The sequence below is a fragment of the Geotrypetes seraphini genome, chromosome 10 (genome assembly GCF_902459505.1).
Source record: "Geotrypetes seraphini chromosome 10, aGeoSer1.1, whole genome shotgun sequence".
Taxonomy (NCBI): domain Eukaryota; kingdom Metazoa; phylum Chordata; class Amphibia; order Gymnophiona; family Dermophiidae; genus Geotrypetes; species Geotrypetes seraphini.
Genome location: NC_047093.1, coordinates 128,752,876 through 128,773,924, shown reverse-complemented (window position 1 = coordinate 128,773,924; position 21,049 = coordinate 128,752,876). Strand labels below are relative to the sequence as shown.

Below are 21,049 nucleotides of genomic sequence, written 5' to 3'. Positions count from 1 at the left end.
CTGTATAGCTGTTCTTGCAGGATAACCTCTCGCTGGCTTTTCTTCCTCTCGATGTTTAAACAAGGGTGCTGATACGGACCTAACAGTGAAATATGATGAGGGCTTATAGCATAACAAGCTCTTCTTAGAATTTAGGTCTAGTGATGACAGGAACTGTCAAATGAAGAGGTTTATTCCATTGTTGGACCAAACTTGTCCCTCAGCCATTTGGCTGAGGTTTTTAGAAGGTTCATTTCACATCATAAAACCCCATTTATGGATGTTGAATTTATCTTGAAAGAATAATTTTTTTAAGTTATTTCTAGCAGTGTAACCTGGTTGTTGAAACCACATAGCACTGGGTTTCAGTATTATAAAGCTTTTCAAAGGTCTTCGAGTTGAGAGTGGGTGGGGACCTAAGGTGAGCACGGTGGGATGGGGACACAAGAAATGGTGCTTGCCATATTATCTTCCAATATTACATTACATTAGAGACTTCTATTCCGCCTGTACCTTTCAGTTCTAAACGGATTACAATTGAAGATGGCTGGACATTTCCAGGAAGTTACAAATTTTAAGGAAAGATACATAGAGATGCTAGAATAAGAGATAGGGTTAGATACTTAGTGGAGGCTAAGAGGGTGAATTTAAGGAAGGGGGGACATTTGAGGAAACTTGTAGGGAGGGGGGAGATTAGGGTTGGTTATATGGTGGGGTATACAGGGAGGGGAATGTTATGGAGGAGGGGGATAAGTGGACAAGATAGTTTCTTTGAATAACAGAGTTTTGATTTTTCGAAAAGATTTAAGGTCACATGTGGTTGTCAACAGAATAGAGATGGAGGGGTCTAGCTTCGCCGCCTGCGTTGCTAGGAGGTCATCATACATCTTCCTCAGCTGCAGGATTTTTTTTTTGGCATTGTGTATCCTTTTATTAAAGTCAAAAACGCCTCATTGATGAGCTATGATTTACAAACCTGTGAGGCTAAAATGACTTGTTGAGCTAGCAATGATATTGTAGTCTTGCTTTTTTGTCGGAGGTTCGCTTTATTAATAATATATCGGTTCAGTTTCCGTGACAGCTGTGTTAAACTTTATTATTCCTAATTTTATGGATTCTTTACAGTAATTACTTTTGGCAGATTTACCAATTGTGAATTTACTATACAGTTGAGTGATTTATTTAAAGACATTTCTATTTTCAAAAACTTGTAGTGTATTTGTATTTATTCAAAGAACATGGCACAAAAAATCTTGCCACCTACCACCGTTTTCCTCATAGTTCAGGTTACTGTGGTGCATTATTTGTGGTATTAGTGCTTAATAGTTTTTAATGCTGGGAATTTAGGAGCTTAAAATGATCTTATGTTAATATTTACAGGGAGTTGGGCATAGTGACCATTTAAGAGTGCAATTTTAATTCAGGAGGCAGAATGAGGTTAGGTTTCAGGGTGGAGGAGATAAATATACAGCTGCTCTTTTTGGGTAACTGCTCTAATTTGTGTGTCATCTTTATTCTAGGCTGACCCATGAGTTACGAGGTTGGGTTCATAGGCATGAGGTGGAAAGGACAAAGTCCAGACGACTGTCCAACAGCCAGCACAAAACCAAGCTGGTACAGGTATGAGGATATTATTCATCTGATGATGAGGTTCAGAGTGGGTTTATAGACTTAAAGAAAAGTACATCATCGGTCTTGAACTACAGTAACAATAAACATAATTAAGCCATCATAACAAATTTAGAAAATAGATATGACTTCAATAGCTTACAAAAAGTATAACAAGAAGATTTTACACTTCTCCCTGCATTTACAGAGAAAATCACCGATTCCCGGCACTTTCTTCACCATGTTTTTGCCTCTCCTTCAGGAACTGGCCACATCTCCTACCATGTTATTCGCGGTTTCACCATATTCACGATGGTTTTTAATAGAAAACAGAGAATAACATATGAAAAAGTTATTTGTGGGTCTGTTAATCCCCTATCACAGCGAATACAGAGGGAGAAGTGTATTTCTATTGGTGAACCAAAGGCAAAGAAAAATATTTTTCTTTGATTTTGGTTCACCGCATTTTTACTGCAGACTAGTTGGATTTTTTTTCTTATCTCTCTTATTTCTATTGGTAACATATTCCATAATTTGGCTTCTTGAAACCTAAAAGATCTCTCATGGTAACTTTTCAAATTGTAGCATACGATAAAATACATGTTCTTTCAGGTCCATTCAATAATGCGCTCAGTGATGTCAAATTAGTTGGGCAAAAGCCTTCTAAAATTTTAAAAACAAATAGGAGGAAATATTTTTTGACTCAAAGAATAGTTAGACTCTGGAACTTGTTGCCAGAGGATGTGGTTACAGCAGCGTAGCTGGGTTCAAGAAAGAACAACTTCCTTGAGGAAAAGTCCATAGTCTGCTTTCGAGACAGATATGGGGGAAGCCACTGCTTGTGAACAGGATCGGATGTACCAGTTGTTTAATAAGCATCCAAAAAACATAAAAGTAATCCACAAAGGATATAAACATTCACAAGTGACCCACAGTAAAAACCAAATAAAGCATAAAATTACAAGTGACCCGACACTGGCTGTGTTTCGGCAAAAGTATAAAATGCCTTTCTCATGGGTCTTAATGGATTTTACTATGTCATTTATGACTGTTTAAATCCTTTGTGGATTTCTTTTATGTTTTTTGGATGCTTATTAAACTACAACTGTTCCTCAATTTTCGTTGTTTTTCTGTTTCATTTCTCTTGTGGAACCCTTTGGTGCTATTCCCATTTGGAAGCCACTGCTTGCCCTGGATCGGTAGCATGGAGTGTTGTTACTGTTTGGATTTCTGCCAGGTACTGTGACATGGATTGGTCACAGTTGAAAACAGGAACCTGGGCTAGATGGACCCTTTGTCTGACCCAGTATGGCTGTTCTTATATCTTGTTTTCCTGTTCTTATGTCTTTGTATCTATCTCTATCTCTCTGTCTTTCTCTCTCTGTCTTCTCTTTACTCTCTCTCTCTCTCTCCCTCAAAAGCAAGGGACATTGTGTGGTAGTGGTGAAGAAGATAGCAATTGAAGGGAAGCATGGAAATGGTGGCTTGAGGTGTGTCAGGAATTTGACTCTAGCAAGAGCTGGGAAAGAGAAGTCACGTAAGAGGGGAGTAGAATACTACTTTATTTATTGGAAAACCATGTAGCGTTATCTTATGATATTGTGATATTTGGGATGTGTATGAGAAAAAAGAGTCAGATATCATCGAGTAATAATAAACTTTTAATGATCATGACTGGAGTTGCCATCCAACATATTACTAATAACTGGAAAAATTATACTAGGTTAAACTTTAATTTTTGGTGGAATTCATTGTGCCACATATATAGAATGAAAAGATCAATAGCGACACAAAATGGAAATTATAATAATTTTATTTTGTTTTAAAATCTTTATTCATTTTTTTGTGTTACAACAAGTGTTACAAATAAACTCAATAGAAACTTAAATACACACTTGACTAACTCATATATTAATATCAAGTATAACATTAATATAATAATCCCCTGTCCCACCCTCCTTCCCAACCAATAATACATAAATCAATTTTATTGTACATTTTTTAAATATTAATTTAGTATGTAATAATCAAAATTGAAAAACCCACCCCATTTCCCTCTTAACAATTATCTTATCATGGGAAAAGTTCATTAGAGAAATCATGTTAACGGTCTTCAGATGTTTCCAGTGTTATTTATGGGAAAAATTATCCTTCTTTACAAAAATCGGTTAATGGTCCCCATATTTTTTTAAATTTATTCATGTATCCTTTGTGTGTTGCAATAGCGAGTTCCATTTTATATATGTGGCATACCGAATTCCACCAGAACATATAGTTCAATCTATCATGTTGTTTCCAATTGAATGTAATTTGTTGTATTGCAATTCCAGTTAAAATAAATAAAAGTTTGTTATTACTGGATGAAATTTGGCTTTTTGCTCTCATAGTTGTTCCAAATAATATAGTATCATATGTCAAGGCTACTGGATTTTCTAACATTCTGTTAATTTGGGGCCAAATTGATTTCCAGAATGATAGGATAAATGGACAAAAGAATAAAAGATGATCTAATGTCCCAATTTCAATATGACAGTGCCAGCATCTATTAGATCTTGAACTATCTATTTTTTGTAAACGAGTAGGGGTCCAAAAAGCTCTATGAAGAAGAAAAAACCAAGTTTGTCTCATAGATGCTGACACCGTACATTTTAACCTCCAAGACCAAAGTCGTGGCCATTGAGATGCACTAATTTGGTGTTTTATCTCAATGCTCCAAATGTCTCTAAGACCATTTTTTGGTTTTTTATTTATATATCCGGATATTAATTTATACCACTGTGCGGCTTTGTGACCTATTGAGTCCATCTGGAAACATAAGAATTCCAAACTGTGATATTTAACGAGATCTTTCCATTCAGGGAACCCTTTCTGAATAGATTGCTTCAATTGCAACCATTTAAAATATTGTGTTTTATTGAGACCAAATTTTTGTTGCAATTGTGAAAACTCCAGCAATTTATCATTTTTAATTACATCATCCAAAGTGCGAATGCCTGCTATCATCCAATGTTTCCAGATGACTTTAAAACCGCCAATTTTGATCTTGGGGTTTAGCCATATAGTTTGGTTGGTTGATTTACTAATTGGAATTTGAGTAAGATTACTTATGTATTTTAGAGTTTTCCAGGTATCCATAAATATTTTATGATCTTTGTATAACCTTGGCATTTTGATACTAATTACATGATTAAGACGTAATGGAAACATAAGCCTCCATTCTAGCCAAAACCAGTCTGGAATATTATCTGTAGGTTCTGGGAGGATCCAATACATACCATGACGTAAGATATAGGCTTGATGATACCTATAAAAGTTGGGAAAATTTACCCCTCCCTCTTTAATTGGTTTTTGTAATGACGCTAGAGCAATTCTTGGTTTTTTATTAAGCCATATAAATTTTGTCAAAGTCCTATTTATTTTTGTATAAAACGAATCTTGAAAGAAAACTGGTATCATCCCCATTTGGTAACACACTACCGGTAAAATCATCATTTTTACAGTTTGTACTCTTCCCCACCAAGATAAATGCAAAGGATTCCATTGCTCACACATTTCTATTACTTTTTGTAGTAAGCATTTTTCATTAATTTTCATTGTTTCATCTACTGTTTTTGTTATCAAAATTCCAAGGTATTTGATATATTCTTCCTTCCAAACAAAAGGGAATGTATCAAATAAACCTTTTGTACAATGTATATTTAGTGGAAGAATTTCTGATTTATTCCAATTAATTTTATATCCTGAAAAATTTCCAAATTTCTCAATCAATTCAAGTAGATGTGGAATGGTGGATTCTGGATTCTTCAGATATAGTAATAAATCATCTGCGTAAGCAGATATCTTATATTCTTTATCTGAATGAGGTATACCCTGTATCTCCTTAGCTTGTTGGATAGCTAATATTAAGGGTTCTAAAACAATATCAAACAGCAAAGGGGATAAGGGACATCCTTGTCTAACTCCTCTCTGTAGATTAAATTTTTCTGAAAACGTATTATTAATATATAGTCTAGCAGAAGGGGAGCTATACATTGTTTGTATCATTTGTATAAATCCAGGACCTATACCAAACCATTCCATTGCTTGATACATAAAAGGCCATTCTACTCTATCAAAGGCCTTTTCTGCATCTAATGAAATTGCAAAAGTAGGTTCATTCATTTTCTTTGTTAAATATAACATATGGAATGTTAATCTGGTATTATGAGATGAATGTCTTTGAGCAACGAATCCTGTTTGATGCATACCTATTATATGGGGGAGAGCTTTAGCTAATCTTAGCGCAAGTATTTTTGCTAATAATTTTCCATCTACATTTATTAAAGATATTGGTCTATAGTTTGATACCAAAGTGGGATCTTTATTGGACTTTGGCAAAACAATAGTCAAAGATTCTGCTATAGTGCCTTTAATACAACCTTTATTGAGTTGATATTGATAAAGATTTAATAAATAGGGTAATAAAAAGTTTTGAAATGTTTTATAAAATTCCACTGTATATCCATCACCACCTGGAGCGGATCCAACTCTAAGGGACTCCAAAGCTGTTCCTAATTCTTTTAGTGATATTGGTTCTTCCAAACTTCGTTTTATATGTTCAGGAATTTTTGGACCCTCTAACATTTTTAAAAATTCAAAACCATCTTTTTCTTTATTTAGATAATTTTCGGAAGAATAAAGAGATTTATAGAATTTTAAGAATTGTTTTAAAATAGGTTCAATTTGTGTATATATATTTCCATTTTCATCTTTTATTGCTATTAATTTTGTTTTTCTTTTTTTCGCTTTAAGATAGTTTGCCAATATTCTTCCTGATTTGTTTGAATTACCATAGTACAATGTTTGTTGAGAAAATAAATCTTTCCTAATCATCTTAGATGAGATCTCATTATATTTACCTTTTAATTTTAATAATTCTTGTTGAATAGAATATTCCCATTTTTCTATAAGTTTTGATTCTAAATTTTTAATCTCTTTTTCTAAGATCAAAAATTGTTTTTTAATTTGTTTTTTTAGAAAAGCCGAATAAGAAATTATTTGTCCTCTAATTGTTGCCTTAAAGGCATCCCATAAAGTTTCTTTGTTAATATCATCATTATCATTTATTTGAAAAAATTCTTTCATTTTTGTTAGAAGATTTTCACAAAAATTTTTGTCAACCAACATTGTATTATCTATTTTCCAAATTGGTCTGTTATTATTTTGATCTGTAGTTTTAATTTTGATCCACACTCCACCATGGTCAGATAGAATAATTGGATCAATGGCTGCTTGTGTCACTTGATGTGCAAGATGTTTTGAAGTAAAGATATAATCTATTCTTGAAAAAGAATTGTGAACGTGAGAACAGAAAGAAAATTCCCGACCATTAAAATGAAGTATTCTCCATATATCTATTAAATCACAAGATTGAATCAAATTATCTAGTCCCATAGATTTCATAACTCTACTTGGGTTTTTATCTAATAAAGGATCCATTACAGCATTGAAGTCCCCTGCTACTATAAGGTTTGAAGTAGCCAGTGGTATGATCAGTTGTTGAAGAGTTTTAAAGAATTCATTTTGGTTCGAATTAGGGGCGTATATATTGATTAACGTCATGGTAGTATTTCCCATATTCATTTCCACCATTATCCATCTTCCATGAATATCTGAAGCTTTTAGTTTAAATGAAGCAGAGCATTTTTTATTAATTAAAATAGCAACACCTGCCTTTTTCCCTATAGCTGGTGAGAAAAAACACTGTTTGACCCAGCCTCCTTCTAGCTTTTTAGATTCTATATGTGAGAGGTGGGTCTCTTGTATAAGACATATATCTGCATCTTGCCTTTTTAAAAATGATAGTGCTTTTTTCCTTTTTATCATATGATTAAGACCGTTAACATTTAAAGACATAATTTTAATATCCATTTATTTTTAAATTCTCAGGTATTAAATTATGTATATTTTCCCAATGTTTTAAGTATTTCATTTCTCTTTTTTCCTTTATTCCCATGATTTCCTTATATATTTCCCTTTTATTCCCTCCCATCCCTTTTATCCCTCCCTTCCCCCCCTTATTAATTACGAAAACTTGGATACGCAGGTTGAGGTTAGATTTAGATAACTCCCACAAGCTATTAATAATTATCTAAAGTACTACCATTTTTTTTTTTTTTTCTATTTTTGTATATTTTCTTTTATTTTATTATTAATTATAAGAATAAGTAAAAAGTTTTTCATTCTTATGTATTGAAAGATTATTTTCTGTATTTGTATATCTTTAAATCCATAAGAATGATTATTTTAAATCAATTATATCTAAGAACATTTCAATTACTATTCATTTCTTTTCAGGTGGTATATTATTTTTACTTTAAAAAGCTTTCCAATTTAGCCTCTTTCCTCAGAACTGTAACAAGAGTCTACAGCACAGGAATCCTCTCATCTCTTATATTCATTATTTTCTTATGATTCACGAGAGAGTTGTCAATTAAGAGGAGCTAACCTTCCCATCAGTGTTCTTATAAGTTCTATCTCAATAGCATACTCTATAGACATCTATAATTTTGAAGTATCTGAGGCCTGTGCAGACAAGAGTGAAGTCCTGTGCCAAAAACTCTTCTTTTATCTCCCATAGAGGATTCCCAGGTTGAACTATTGTGGATACTAAATTAAACTTAATAAATAAAAGAACATAAAATTTGCGTTTCAGATTTATTTTTTTCATACATTTCTTATTTGAAATGTATTTTAATGTATCTGAAACGCAAAATTAAACCTGAAGTACCACCTTCAACCGGACATACAACAAACCAATCACTTCATTTTTTTTTTTTTTTTTATAATCTTCTTTGTGATTGTAGGATGATTTTCTTTCTCACTATTACTCCGCTTTCAAAATTTCGGATTCAATCAATACATTTTTAAGTTTGTTGAAGAAACTTTCTTCGTCATCATTTGAGTTCGGAGATGTGTTTCAAATCATTTATGTTCCTGTCTTTAAGTTTATTCTATGTATTCTGAATAGAATTCTAGAATTTTTGTATTTTTCAGTTTTCTTGTTTTCCATGGAGAATGTTGCAAGTTGTTTAAGTCTTTAATTCGATCCTTGTGTGTTCTTTTTCCATTGCTTTCCGTTTTGATCTATCTTTAACCGTCAATAGTCTTTAGTATGAACCCATTAATTGTTCTTTAGATTGTCATAGGTTGCTCCAGTTGATTTATAAATTCCTGTAGTTTTTTTGGATCTGTAAAGTTTTGCGTTTTGTTAGCAACGGTAACCTTCATAATTGACGGGTACAGGAGCCCAAATCTAGCTCCTAGAGATCTTAGTTGTGGTCTCATGTCTAAGAATTGTTTTCTTCTTGTTGCTGTTTCTTTTGCAAAGTCCGGGACAATGTATATTTTTGAATCTTGGCATTTAAGATTTTTGATTTCCTTGGCTAATTGGCATATTTCAATTGCTTGTTGGTGTCTTAAAAGTTTGAAAATTAAGGTTCTTGGACCTGTTTGAGTGTTATTTCTTTGTGTTGGAATCCTATGAGCTCTTTCAATTTCCAGTTCCGTTTTAAATTTCAATGGTAGTATTTTAGGTAGAAATTTTTCAAGAAATGCAATCGGATCATTCTTTTCCACTCCTTCAGGTAATCCGATTATTCTTAAATTATTCCGTCTTTCACGATTCCGGCTGTCTTCAAGATTTTTTTTTATCTCTGTTATTTCTTTCCATATGATTTTGCTGTGATTCATGTCTGTATTTAATTGTTCTGTAATATCTTCTAATGTTGAAATTCTATTTTCTGTAATGTCCACTCTTTTAGTTAAGATTGCAGCATCTTCCATTGCTTTTTGTAGTTTTTTGTTACTATCTAAGACAATTTCTTTTATTTGTCTTAGTTCTTCCATAACATCCAGATTTTTTTCTGTTGGTAATGGGATTTTAGAGGGTGTACCTGGCTCAGGTTTCGACCTCTTATTGCTTCCTGATGTTCCAGCTCCTAAGTCAGCTTTATTTTGTTTAGTTGAAGTCATATTTCAATATATATTTTAGTTTCTTTAAAATATTTGGTAGTAAGACTTTTTAATATATTTGCATATAAGGAGCTATTCGTTTATCCAACCATTCGTCCAAGCCACGCCTTTTTTTTTTTTTTTCAGTATTCTTAAAGCAACTGTCAGTTATTTGTCTTAGGCTCTATTGCAGACTCGTTGTTGGCATCTAGCCTGAAAAAATTTTGCAGCCTTCTTTTCTAGCTCTCTTCTTACAAGCCCAATCGCAGCTTTCACCGAGGAGAGCAATATTCCATCCAATATATTTACTTTAATCTTTCAATGTGCATATATATGTATTTCAGTGACTCTCAACTGCCTCAATGTCACTTTTTTTTTTTTTTTTCTTCAGGTCAAAGAAATTACCAATCCTTTTATTTGTCCTTCCTCAGAGCCCAAAAACCTACAGTCTCTTATATCTGAATCTCTTGAATTACAGCAGCAGAGATTAACCTTTATACTGATCCTTCACAGTTTATTTTTGAAGTTAGCAGCAAGGAAATAGTTAAAAAAAAAAAACCATTGCCAAGTAGCTTTCACTGCAGACTTCTCCTCATTTCCAGCAGAGGACAGCTATTTCAAAGCAGCCCATTTCCCTAGTTTAAACAGGCATCAGGCATTTCAGAAAAAAAAAACTTATCTTTGTCACTAGGCAGCTCACCGGCAGACCCAGACTTTGTAAAATTTTTTTTTTTTTTCCCGATCTAAGATGGCCGCGGTCGTGGTGCACCGAGCAACCGTCTGCAAACCCCCACCTTCGGGAAATCTTTCCTCTTGCTATACGCCAGAGAGCTTTGATCTTGCTAAAGAGGAGGGGAAGGAAAACCTCCCTGGCCACACGGCGTCCCGGACCAGCCCTCCCTGGCAACGATTAAAGGTCAATCTTGCTGCCTCTGCCTGAGGGACCCGATCTTACCGCCTCTGCCAGCGGGGACCCGATCTTGCCGGCTCTGTCAGCGGGACCCGATCTTGCCGCCTCTGCCAGCGGGGACCCGATCTTGCCGGCTCTGTCAGTGGGGATCTGATCTTGCCGCCTCTGCCTGGGGGACCCGATTTTGCTGTTTATGCCGTTGAGACGGATTCAGCCCTCCACACCTCACTTCCCAGAAAACAAATGAAAACGGCACTTCTTTCTCCCGATTTTCCCCTTCAAATGTCTCTCCCACCTAATCAAAAAGGTAAACTCCAATTTATTATATCATTAAGAACGTTTTTTTTTTGTAGTTTTTCTGAAATTAAGCTTGTTTATACAGGAGCTCTTTCTTCATCCAACCGTCATCGTTCGCGTCCAAGCCACGCCCCCCCATAATAATTTTATTAAAATATGGGAGCCATTAGCGTCTTTTTGTCATGATTAAATGTCATTTTCCTATTAGTCAGACATCATATAATAATAGGAGGGGGGAGGGATACAAAGATAGGTTTCGTTACATGAATGAAGGGTTTTGAGGGAGGGTGGGGAGAGGGTTACATCTATATGTTTAGATTATAATGATAAGATATGCATTGATTCATTGTGTTTATTATGATTATTGTACACTTGATGAAAGTTTTTTAAAATGAATAAAGAATTAAAAAAAAAAAAAAAAAGAATACTACAGGAAGACTAGAAAGACAAGGTGAGTGGGAAGGTGTGGATCAAATGAGATGAGAAACTATAGTAGGTAAAGTTCAGAGGAGGGCATGCTGAAATAGAGCTGTGAGGAAGGAATATTCTAGACATTACAAGTAATGGAGAGGGAGGCTTAGAGAAGCAGGTTCTTGTTAGAGAGTGGAGGATAGAAAGTGGAAAAAAATGAAATTATGAATCTATAAGAATAGAATTTGAAAAAGAAAGTACTTTTAACATAACACGTCAGAAATATTTAAAATCAGATACATCTTTCCTTGATGGTGGCAGCACCTGGTCCCCCAATAGTGGAATCTCCTCATTGTCCCAAGCAACAGCAGACATCAATTGGTAGACAACTTGCTGCTTATGCTTTTTCAATCATTGTGAATTCCTATAATATAATAAACTCATTTGCACGTAGCACCAAGGTAAAGGTGCAACCAGAAAATGCAAAGCATAGAAAAGAATATCTAGAAATATACTTCCAAGCAACTGAACACAATTAGTATTGGGGTGGGAGGGAGGTTCTGTCTTTAAGCTCTGCTCAAAAGCTGGAATACAGTGCTATAACAGCCCATGTCATTACTGTGTTGTCGTCCCCCCCCCCCCCCACCACCAGGATTTTGAAGGGTAATGCTAGGCAGTGGTGTGAACAAGGAGTTATGGGACAAATCACTTAACCTCTCTATGTTCTATCTTATATTATAAGCTCTTTGTGGCAAGAACATACTGTAGCTTTAGCTGTGTTATGTAGTGTTGGAAATATGTCTGGGAACACAGCATAAATTGGTTATTCTTCTCTGGAAATGAGGGTTTATTCTTTCTTCTTCTTTATAATGTGGTCTTTTTCTCCTCTTTGTAGAAGTTTCGTAGAAAGAATGAAGATTCTCAGCTTATGACAGTCCAATATGCAGACACCAGCACAAAGTAAGTCATTTTAGTTTGCTTTCATATCCGTTTTTATGCAAGCATACTTTGTGTGTTTTGACTACATTTACCCCAGCTTTTCTACTTTTGATATAACTTCTCTGATAGTAAGACTGTAGGACTTAGGCCTAGATTCACTAACCTTCCGATCCGTGGGCGACTGGGGCAGGCCGACCGATTCACCAACCATCTTCATGCAAATGAGGGCAATCGTAGGCATGCCCCACATCCGACTGCACGGATCGCTGATTGAGTCGGAGAGGGCCCTGATAGTAGTGACAAGAGAAGCAGCCTCTTGTCACTGCTGTCAGGGCTTCTGCCAGCTTTTTAAAAAAAATTTTAATCGGGCAGATATTTTGTATGTGTTACACACTCAAAATATCAGCCCGATTAAAAAAAATAAATAAATAAATTAATTAAACCCCCTCCCTCTCCTGACATGTGCCCCGTCCCCTCCTCCCTCCCCAAACCCTCCCCCAAAAATGTGCCCCGCCTCTGCCTCAGCTCTTTAAAATTATGGCAGGAGGGTTCCCACTCCCTCCTCCCATTGGTCTCACTCCTTACACCCCCCCAAAAAAAACAACAAAACCTCAAATGGCAAAAGGGAGGCCGACTCCCTCCTGCCACCCACCGGACAACCCGTTCCTGGTCCCCTCCCCACCCCCATACCTTTAACGGAGCAGGAGTGCTCAATGCCTCCCACAACGAGTCTGTAATCATGTGATGTAGGGGGCGGGGCCTAAGGCCCTGATTGGCTGAGGCTATAATTTCCTAAGCAAAATTCCACTGATAGCAAGCAACAGGTAGGAAAACTGAAAAGAAAATGCAGATTTTTTTTTGATTTAGCTTGATTCTCCGTTGCCTCTTATCCTTTGACGAAGCACTAAGTCATTTTTAATGGCATAACTGCAAACTCCTTGCAAAATCAAGAACATAAGAACATAAGAAATGCCTCCGCTGGGTCAGACCCGAGGTCCATCGCGCCCAGCAGTCCGCTCACGCGGCGGCCCAACAGGTCCAGGACCTGTGCAGTAAATTTCTATCTATACCCCTCTATCCCCTTTTCCAGCAGGAATTTGTCCAAACCTTTCTTAAACCCCAGTACTGTACTCTGCCCTATAACTTCCTCTGGAATTGTATTCTAGGTGTCCACCACACGTTGTATAAAGAAGAACTTCCTAGCATTAGTTTTGAATCTGTCCCCTTTCAACTTTTCCGAATGCCCTCTTGTTTTTTTATTTTCTGAAAGTTTAAAGAATCTGTCCCTCTCTACTCTCTCTATGCCCTTCATGATCTTGTAAGTCTCTATCATATCCCCTCTTAATCTTCTCTTTTCTAGGGAAAAGAGTCCCAGTTTTTCCAATCTCTCAGCGTATCTCTCAAGATCTGGGTTTCGACCTTTGACGTTCAATTATTTTTTCCCATACTCAAGTCTAATTCAGTTATTTTTTCAACCATTATCTTAAAAAATTCAGCTAGTTCAATAACAGATGTTTTTGATGCAATCTCTGGTGAAGTAGAGTTTATTATTTTATTATTTTTTAATAGCCTGTCTACTAACTAAGTGGGTACTAATAAAACTTTCAAAATAAAATCAACAAACAAACTATAGCACCTGGCATTCTGCACTGAATCCATAGCCAGAAAGCAGCTTTCTCGTAAACAATATGCTTGTACAAATATGTTTTCAATTTTTTCTTAAACTCGGAAACAATGAAAGGCATAAAGTACATGACAGCTTATTCCTTTTTTTTTTTTTTTTTGCTTAGTTGTTCTCTCTCTTTTTTTTTTTTTTTAATTCATTTTTCATATAACAACAAGTGTATCATAAAAATTCATACAATTGCATTAAGTATACACTTGATATTTCCATAACTTACTGTAAATACAACATATCATTATATAGCCCTTACTATAATTTAGACATCATATAATATTTAATAATTATATCAACTATTATTCAATTATAATCCCTTTCCCTTCCCTTATTTTGATAGTTGCATACAATATAACACATATTATGATAATTTATTTATATTTTTTTGTGATAAAGAGAATAAATCAACCCCCCACCCCTTTATCAAGTATCTTATTATGGGAAAAATTATATCAATCATTGCAAAAATCTGTCAATGGTCCCCAAATCTTCTTAAACTTATCAATATATCCTTTTTGTGTTGCAAAGGTACGCTCCATCTTATATATATGGCAAACTGAATTCCACCAAAAATTGTAATTTAATCTGTCATAATTCTTCCAATTGTATGTTATTAATATAAATAAAAGTTTGTTATTATTTGACGAGATTTGTCCATAGAAAAGACTCTGACAGATGAACATTGATTTACAGACATAGAAGCCACAACTGCAATGTTGAATAGAAAAGGAGTTCTACCATGAATTTTACATTTAGTGAACAAAGCAGAAAAAAAAAGGCCAAATACCTTTGCTAAAGTTTAATCTCACTAAGACTCCAGTGTCGGAAGCTGTCTTGCCCTGCCTGGTCTCCAAAGTGGCCCGGTGTGTCCCTTTGGGCTTATCTCTGTAGCCAGATGCTGCAGGCCACATTTTCTTTTATACAAGTCCATCCACTTGAGATGTTGTCACTAGTCAGTGTTGATGGGAGGTGGTCCGGCAGTTGCCCCAATACCACCAGGTACACTACTTCTCTCCCAACAAAAAAAATTTAAACTGAGGCAGGGCAAAGTGGCTTCTGAAAGACTCTTCCCTTTCCTTTACTCGTCACTGTCTTGAAAATAGTTTGTAAGGAAGTAATATTTCATATCAGGCAGCATTATGGGGTAAAGATCTGGAACAATTGCTTATGCCTACTACTCATGGGGAATTTAGGAAACACCTAAAAACATATCTGTTCCTGAAGTACTTAGGTAACTGACCTGTACAATCTTATTCCACAAATAACTGATCTGTAGAGCTGTTAATCTCTAGCTTTTAACTTTGTTAATTGTACTCATTTTGTAACACCTTTTAATCATTGTAAACCGCATAGAACTTCACGGTCCTGCGGTATATAAACTGTTATTATTATTATTATATAAAAAGAAAGTCACAGGAAGACAGCGAAGCCTACAGCTGATTCCTAAACTATCTCTCAGGATGCCCCATGTCTAATTCTTTATTCATTTTACATCTTACATCAAGTGTATAATTAATTGACATATTAAAATTGTATACACCACTTGAATTTCTTATCCAATTAACCTTTAATACATAAAATTTAATCCCTTCCCTCCCATCCCTTTCCTTCTATATGCCATCAAATATATCGTATGATAATTCTTATCTAATAAACTAAATATTTAATCATATTCAGAAAAACCCTCCCACCCTTCTTTTGTATTAGTATTCATATTGGAAAAATGGTATTCATTCATTGCAATATTTTGTTAATGGCCCCCAGATTTCTTTAAATTTATTATAATTTCCTCTTTGTATCGCAATTGTTCTTTCCATTTTGTAAATGTGACACAGTGAGTTCCACCAGAAATAATAATTGAGTCTCCTCCAAATCTTCCAATTAGATGTAATATGTTGTATGGCAACTCCTGTCATAATCAATAATTTTTCTTTCAAAACATCAGCTCAGTGGAGAGATGCGACATACACTCCTTTCAACTTTGGCAGAACTTGCCTTTTTCTCCACTTGATTTTGCTTGTATAATTATTAAACTGCCATGTTTATAAAGCTTTTCTAGCAAGCTCTGCAGCTATTTCTTCATTACCCGAAACATCCCCATGTATATGACTGATAAGCTGCGCTTGTATTTGCTGGTAATTACAATATTGAGCGTGCACTTTATGGTTTCTTTTCGACTGCTGGTTCAATCTTTGATTTTAAGTATCTTAGACTATTGCAATATTATATACTTGGGTTCTTTTAAGAAAACCATCAGACTGAAAATTGTTCAGAACGCTGCAGTCCGTCTCATCTACGGTCTCAAGAAATCGGATCATGTAAGCCCCTATTACAAAAAACTACACTGGCTGCCCAAGGGTTATTTTTAAGTTTGCTTGCCTTTGCTTCAAAACCATAACAGGTTCATCCGCAATCTATCTATCTCATCATTTTGACCTTCCAGGCACAACATGTGCCTACTTGTTCGCTTTCCCATCCTTGGAGGGCTGAATCTACAAGAGATTCCTCGATAGAACACTATTATTCCATCAGGCAAATGGAATAAATGTTTAACCAACTTTATCTCAAACGCTCTTTCTTACCAAACTTTTAGGAAGTCAATCAAAACTTATCTCGCTGACTCCATTTCTACCTTGATGTACTTCTAAAACACTTCCAGGAAAAATTTGATTAATCTTACCATGTTAATGTAATTTTGAAAGTTTTTTTTGTAATATTGCTGTCTGTATACAATCTCTTCCTCTGTAAACCGCTCTGAACTGTTTGTGGTATTGTGGTATATAAAATTAAAGTTATTATTATTAATGTGGTACAGCAGGTATAGTTTGAATTTAGAAAGGAAGTCCAAAAAGGAAAGAAACCTAAGAGGAATCTATAGTCATTCCTGTGCAAACAACATACGATTCCTTATGGATGGGTTGTATACCCCCAACTCGCAAGTTGGATTGTAGAGAGCATCAATAATTGTTCTCAACTCCACCTCTTTGTCTCCCTGGGCAGTGCCCTCTTTCTTCCTTCTTAATTTCTACAAGCAAGTTGAGAAAGTGTCTTCCTCTATTCTGCACTAGATTTGTTATTTTCAGGTCTTAATCCAAATTTTTTTTAAGGCTTCCATGTGCTAAGAGGTCCTGGGACAGCTCTTCCTGGGAGAAGGGTCTGATGTCTGGAAGGACTACGCTTTTAAAAGAGCTCCTGCTTGGCTGGCCTTGCACTACACTTGGAAGCTCAGGAATAGGTCCCCTAGGAGTGGCGCTCGCCCCTGAAGAGACAGGAGCCTTGAGCGCAGGCTGTTTAAACCCCGCAACTGGCTGAGAGGCTTGTCAGAGGTCATCAGCATTTCCCCACTCTCCCCCCTGAAGAATCGTGTTGGAATGTGAGGGGTCAAGGATTTCAGATTTTGGAACCTGAATAAAAGGCAGTCTGAAGAGACAAGCCACTGGAGCCACCCTTGCTTATCTGAGGCAGAAATTTCTTCTCCATTTCCAGCTGAAGTAAGAAGTTGATGCAAACACAGCACATGGCAGGTCTGTGAGTACAGCTCATTACAATTTATGGGGAAAATCGGGGTGGGTCAGAAATTGGCAAAACTAAGGTTTTCTGGGATTATCCCAAGAGTCTACCACCCCTAAAATCCTATTTCCTGATTTTATTTTAAAAGCTTCTATCTGCCTCCAAAGCATCTTGATTTTGGTTTAAACCAATTGTAATGAATTCCTTAGGTGGTTTTACCCCTATATCACCGGGAAGGCCCACCACAGGCAAGAGCCATCCATCCGGCCAATGAAAACAGGTTAGTGGGGGTGGGGGGTGTCAGCAGGAGGGATTTAACATCCCTCCTGCCGCGATTGCTCAGGGGTGTCAGCAAGAGGGACTGGGCATCCCTCCTGCCTCCGATCATTAGGGGGGGGTTCGCCGGGTGTCAGTAGGAGGGATTGGGCATTCCTCCTGCCGGGGAACATCGGGGTGGGTTGGCGAGTGCTGAACAGGAGGGACTGGGCATCCCTCCTGCCACGATGGTTGATTGGCCTACATTGTACACATCTACCGCAGGCCTAGGGAGAGACCTACGGTTGCCTAGGTCCACCTAAGGCTACTTCTAGGCCAAGCTACGCCCATGCCTAGCCTTAGGTTCCCAGAGGCACCTCAGTGTAGGTGGGCCTACCTCAGGAGGTTTTGTTTTAGAAAACGTGCATCCCGATTGGCTGGTTAGGCAGTAGTTGGCTGCTTACAATCAGGACGCCGTTTATAGAATCCGGGCCTGTATGTCTACTGAATAGATCTACAAAAGAAAGATGCCAGAACCCTAAGAATAAGTTCTAAAGGGATAACAAAAGTCCTCAAAACCTGAATGTGAGCTCTAGCATGAACTAGCTGTAATTTGCACACTCAGAAAATCAAGGGCCAATCGCTTGTCCACAGCTCCTTTGGTTGAGATGTCAGTCTGTCCTGACAAAATAAACAATTTTTAGGAACCAAACTCGAACATAGGCCAATAAAACTGAACTCTTATGCATCATCAGGCAAGAGAAAACCATAAATCTCAACCTTTAATACTATCCCAGAGTATTTCACTTATCGCTCTGGCTGTCACTAGATTTTATTCTTAACTGTGTGTACTAGTGCAAGCATAAACAGACTGTGGATAAGATGTTCTGAAGATGATTTATTCACAATAAAGTCATAAAAATGCAATTACAAATACAAATATAATAATCCAACCGGACCCTACATGGTCCATGTTTCGGCGAACACGCCTTCCTCAGGGGTCCAGTTGATGTAAAAACATAAAAATAAAAAGGACTGAAAGCAAAGAACTTGTCTTTGGGCAGATAGCCGAATATAACTGAAGACAAGCAGAATATTGTGTAAAAACGCTGTGAAAAAAGTGCAAGCATACCAGAATATCACAAGGCAGATTTGCTTGCTGTGGGCTCAATACTGGATAAGCTCTCTCTCATGGTGTGCCCCTTCTGTAGCATCCTTCCTAATTTAGTGGAAAAAGCTTTTAAGATCACCTCATTTCTTTTTGGTAGACAAAGTCACTGCAATGTTTCTGAAATAACACCACACCCTCAGTGGCTAGCAGCCAGATGTAAATTTACACAGGGTTAGTTAGGGTTTCACAGCTGTCTTCTTGAGCTCCATGTTCATTCTGGGGATCACGAACAGATCGGAGAAGGTTATCATGCCACTGTACCGGGTCATGGTACGCCCTCACCTGGAATACTGCGTCCAGCACTGGTCGCCGTACACGAAGAAGGACACGGTACTACTCGAGAGGGTCCAGAGAAGAGCGACTAAAATGGTTAAGGGGCTGGAGGAGTTTTGCCGTACAGTGAGAGATTAGAGAAACTGGGCCTCTTCTCCCTTGAAAGGAAGGGACTGAGAGGGGACATGGTCTATACATTCAAGATAATGGGAATAGACTTAGTAGATAAGGACAGGTTGTTCACCCTCTCCAAGGTAGGGAGAACGAGAGGGCACTCTCTAAAGCTAAAAGGGGATAGATTCCGCACAAACATAAGGAAGTTCTTCTTCACCCAGAGAGTGGTAGAAAACTGGAACACTCTTCTGGAGGCTGTTATAGGGGAAAACACCCTCTTGGGATTCAAGACAAAGTTAGACAAGTTCCTGCTGAACCAGAACGTAAGCAGGTAGGGCTAGTCTCAGTTAGGGCACTGGTCTTTGACCTAAGGGCCACTGTGTGAGCGGACTGCTGGGCACATGGACCACTGGTCTGACCCAGCAGCGGCAATTCTTATGTTCTTGATGATGATAAAAAGGGACTTCCCTTTGAGGAAAGGCTAAAGCGGCCAGGTTTCTTCAGCTTGGAGAAGAGACAGCTCAGGGGGGGATACTGCTCCTTGTGACCCTGGGCAAGTCACTCAATCCTCCGTTGCCCTAGGTACATTAGGTAGCTTGTGAGCCAACTGGGACAGATAGGGAAAATGCTTGAGTACCTGATTTGTAAACCGCTTAAATAACTTTAATAGACAGTATATAAATACCTAAAATAAGTAGAGGTCTATAAAATACTGAATAGAGTGGAAAGGGTAGATGTGAATCGCTTGTTCACTCTTTCCAAAAATACTAGGACTAGGGGGCAGATGATGAAGCTACTAAGTAGTAGATTTGAAACAAACTGGAGAAAATATTTCTTCAAACAATGTGTAATTAAATTCTGGAATTCGTTGCCAGAGAATGCGGTGAAATCAATTAACTTAGCGGGGTTTAAAAAAGGTTTAGATAATTTCCAAAAAAAGAAGTCCATGTAGGACTCTCATATGACACTATATTATTTGGTACAGCAGTGAGAACTCAGAGTCCGATTTCTGCAAATAATAATAGGTTATTAATATTGACAGGGGTCGCCATGCAACAAATTACTCAAAATTGGAAAGATTATACTAAATTAAATTATACATTTTGGTGGAATTCAGTTTGCCACATATATAAGATGGAAAAGATGATAGCGTTACAACAAGGGAATATTCATAATTTTAAAAAAAAATATGGGGACCATTGACTAGTTACTCTAATGATCAGATATCTTAGCACATGGATAGATTATATTTGGGGTTAGGGAGGGTAATGTATATCATATGGAAATAGGAGTATTGATAAAAAGGGAGGGTATTTATTTTATCTTACAAGATTATTTGATTGTAATTCAAGTGTTATGTGAAAATTGTCTTTTATTATGTATATTCACTTGATGTAAGAATTGAAAATGAATAAAGATTTATAAAAAAAACAAAAAAAGAAGTCCATAGGTCATTATTAAGATGGCTTGGGGAAATCCACTGCTTATTCCTAGAATAAGCAGCATAAAATCTGTTTTATTATTTGGAATCGGTATTTGGGATCTGGGTTGGCCACTGTTGGAAACAGGATACTGGACTTGATGGACCTTCGGTCTGCCCAGTATGGCAATTCCTATGTTCTTTTGACCTTGCCAATCTACTGTATAATCTTTGAGTTCATATAATCAATTTTGTAGACTTTCTGCTTTGAGAGTAGTTTACTTTCTTACGGTACTAATTTGGGTGGATATGGATATGCACATCTATACTTTTAGGATGAAGTCTGCTGATGTTTTCACAAGATGTTCATAATAAGAGGGTTGTAGGAACAACTAGTTAGAATCAGCCTTTTATTTGTCTTATGGTGAAAGTTGTGTATGGGCCAGCAGTTAACAAATCATGTTTTTACCTCCTTCAAGCACCTTATTGCTT

General features: G+C 36.7%; 1 protein-coding gene across 1 annotated transcript in view; it reads left to right on the top strand.

The window, feature by feature from the left end:
- The window catches only part of ATF6 (activating transcription factor 6), a 185,037-nt gene that overhangs the window by 79,469 nt on the left and 84,519 nt on the right, over positions 1–21,049 (top strand). The window contains exons 12-13 of the mRNA XM_033960683.1: positions 1,500–1,599; positions 12,093–12,157. Of these exons, the coding sequence (XP_033816574.1) occupies positions 1,500–1,599; positions 12,093–12,157 (165 nt within the window). The remainder of the gene's footprint in view (positions 1–1,499; positions 1,600–12,092; positions 12,158–21,049) is intronic.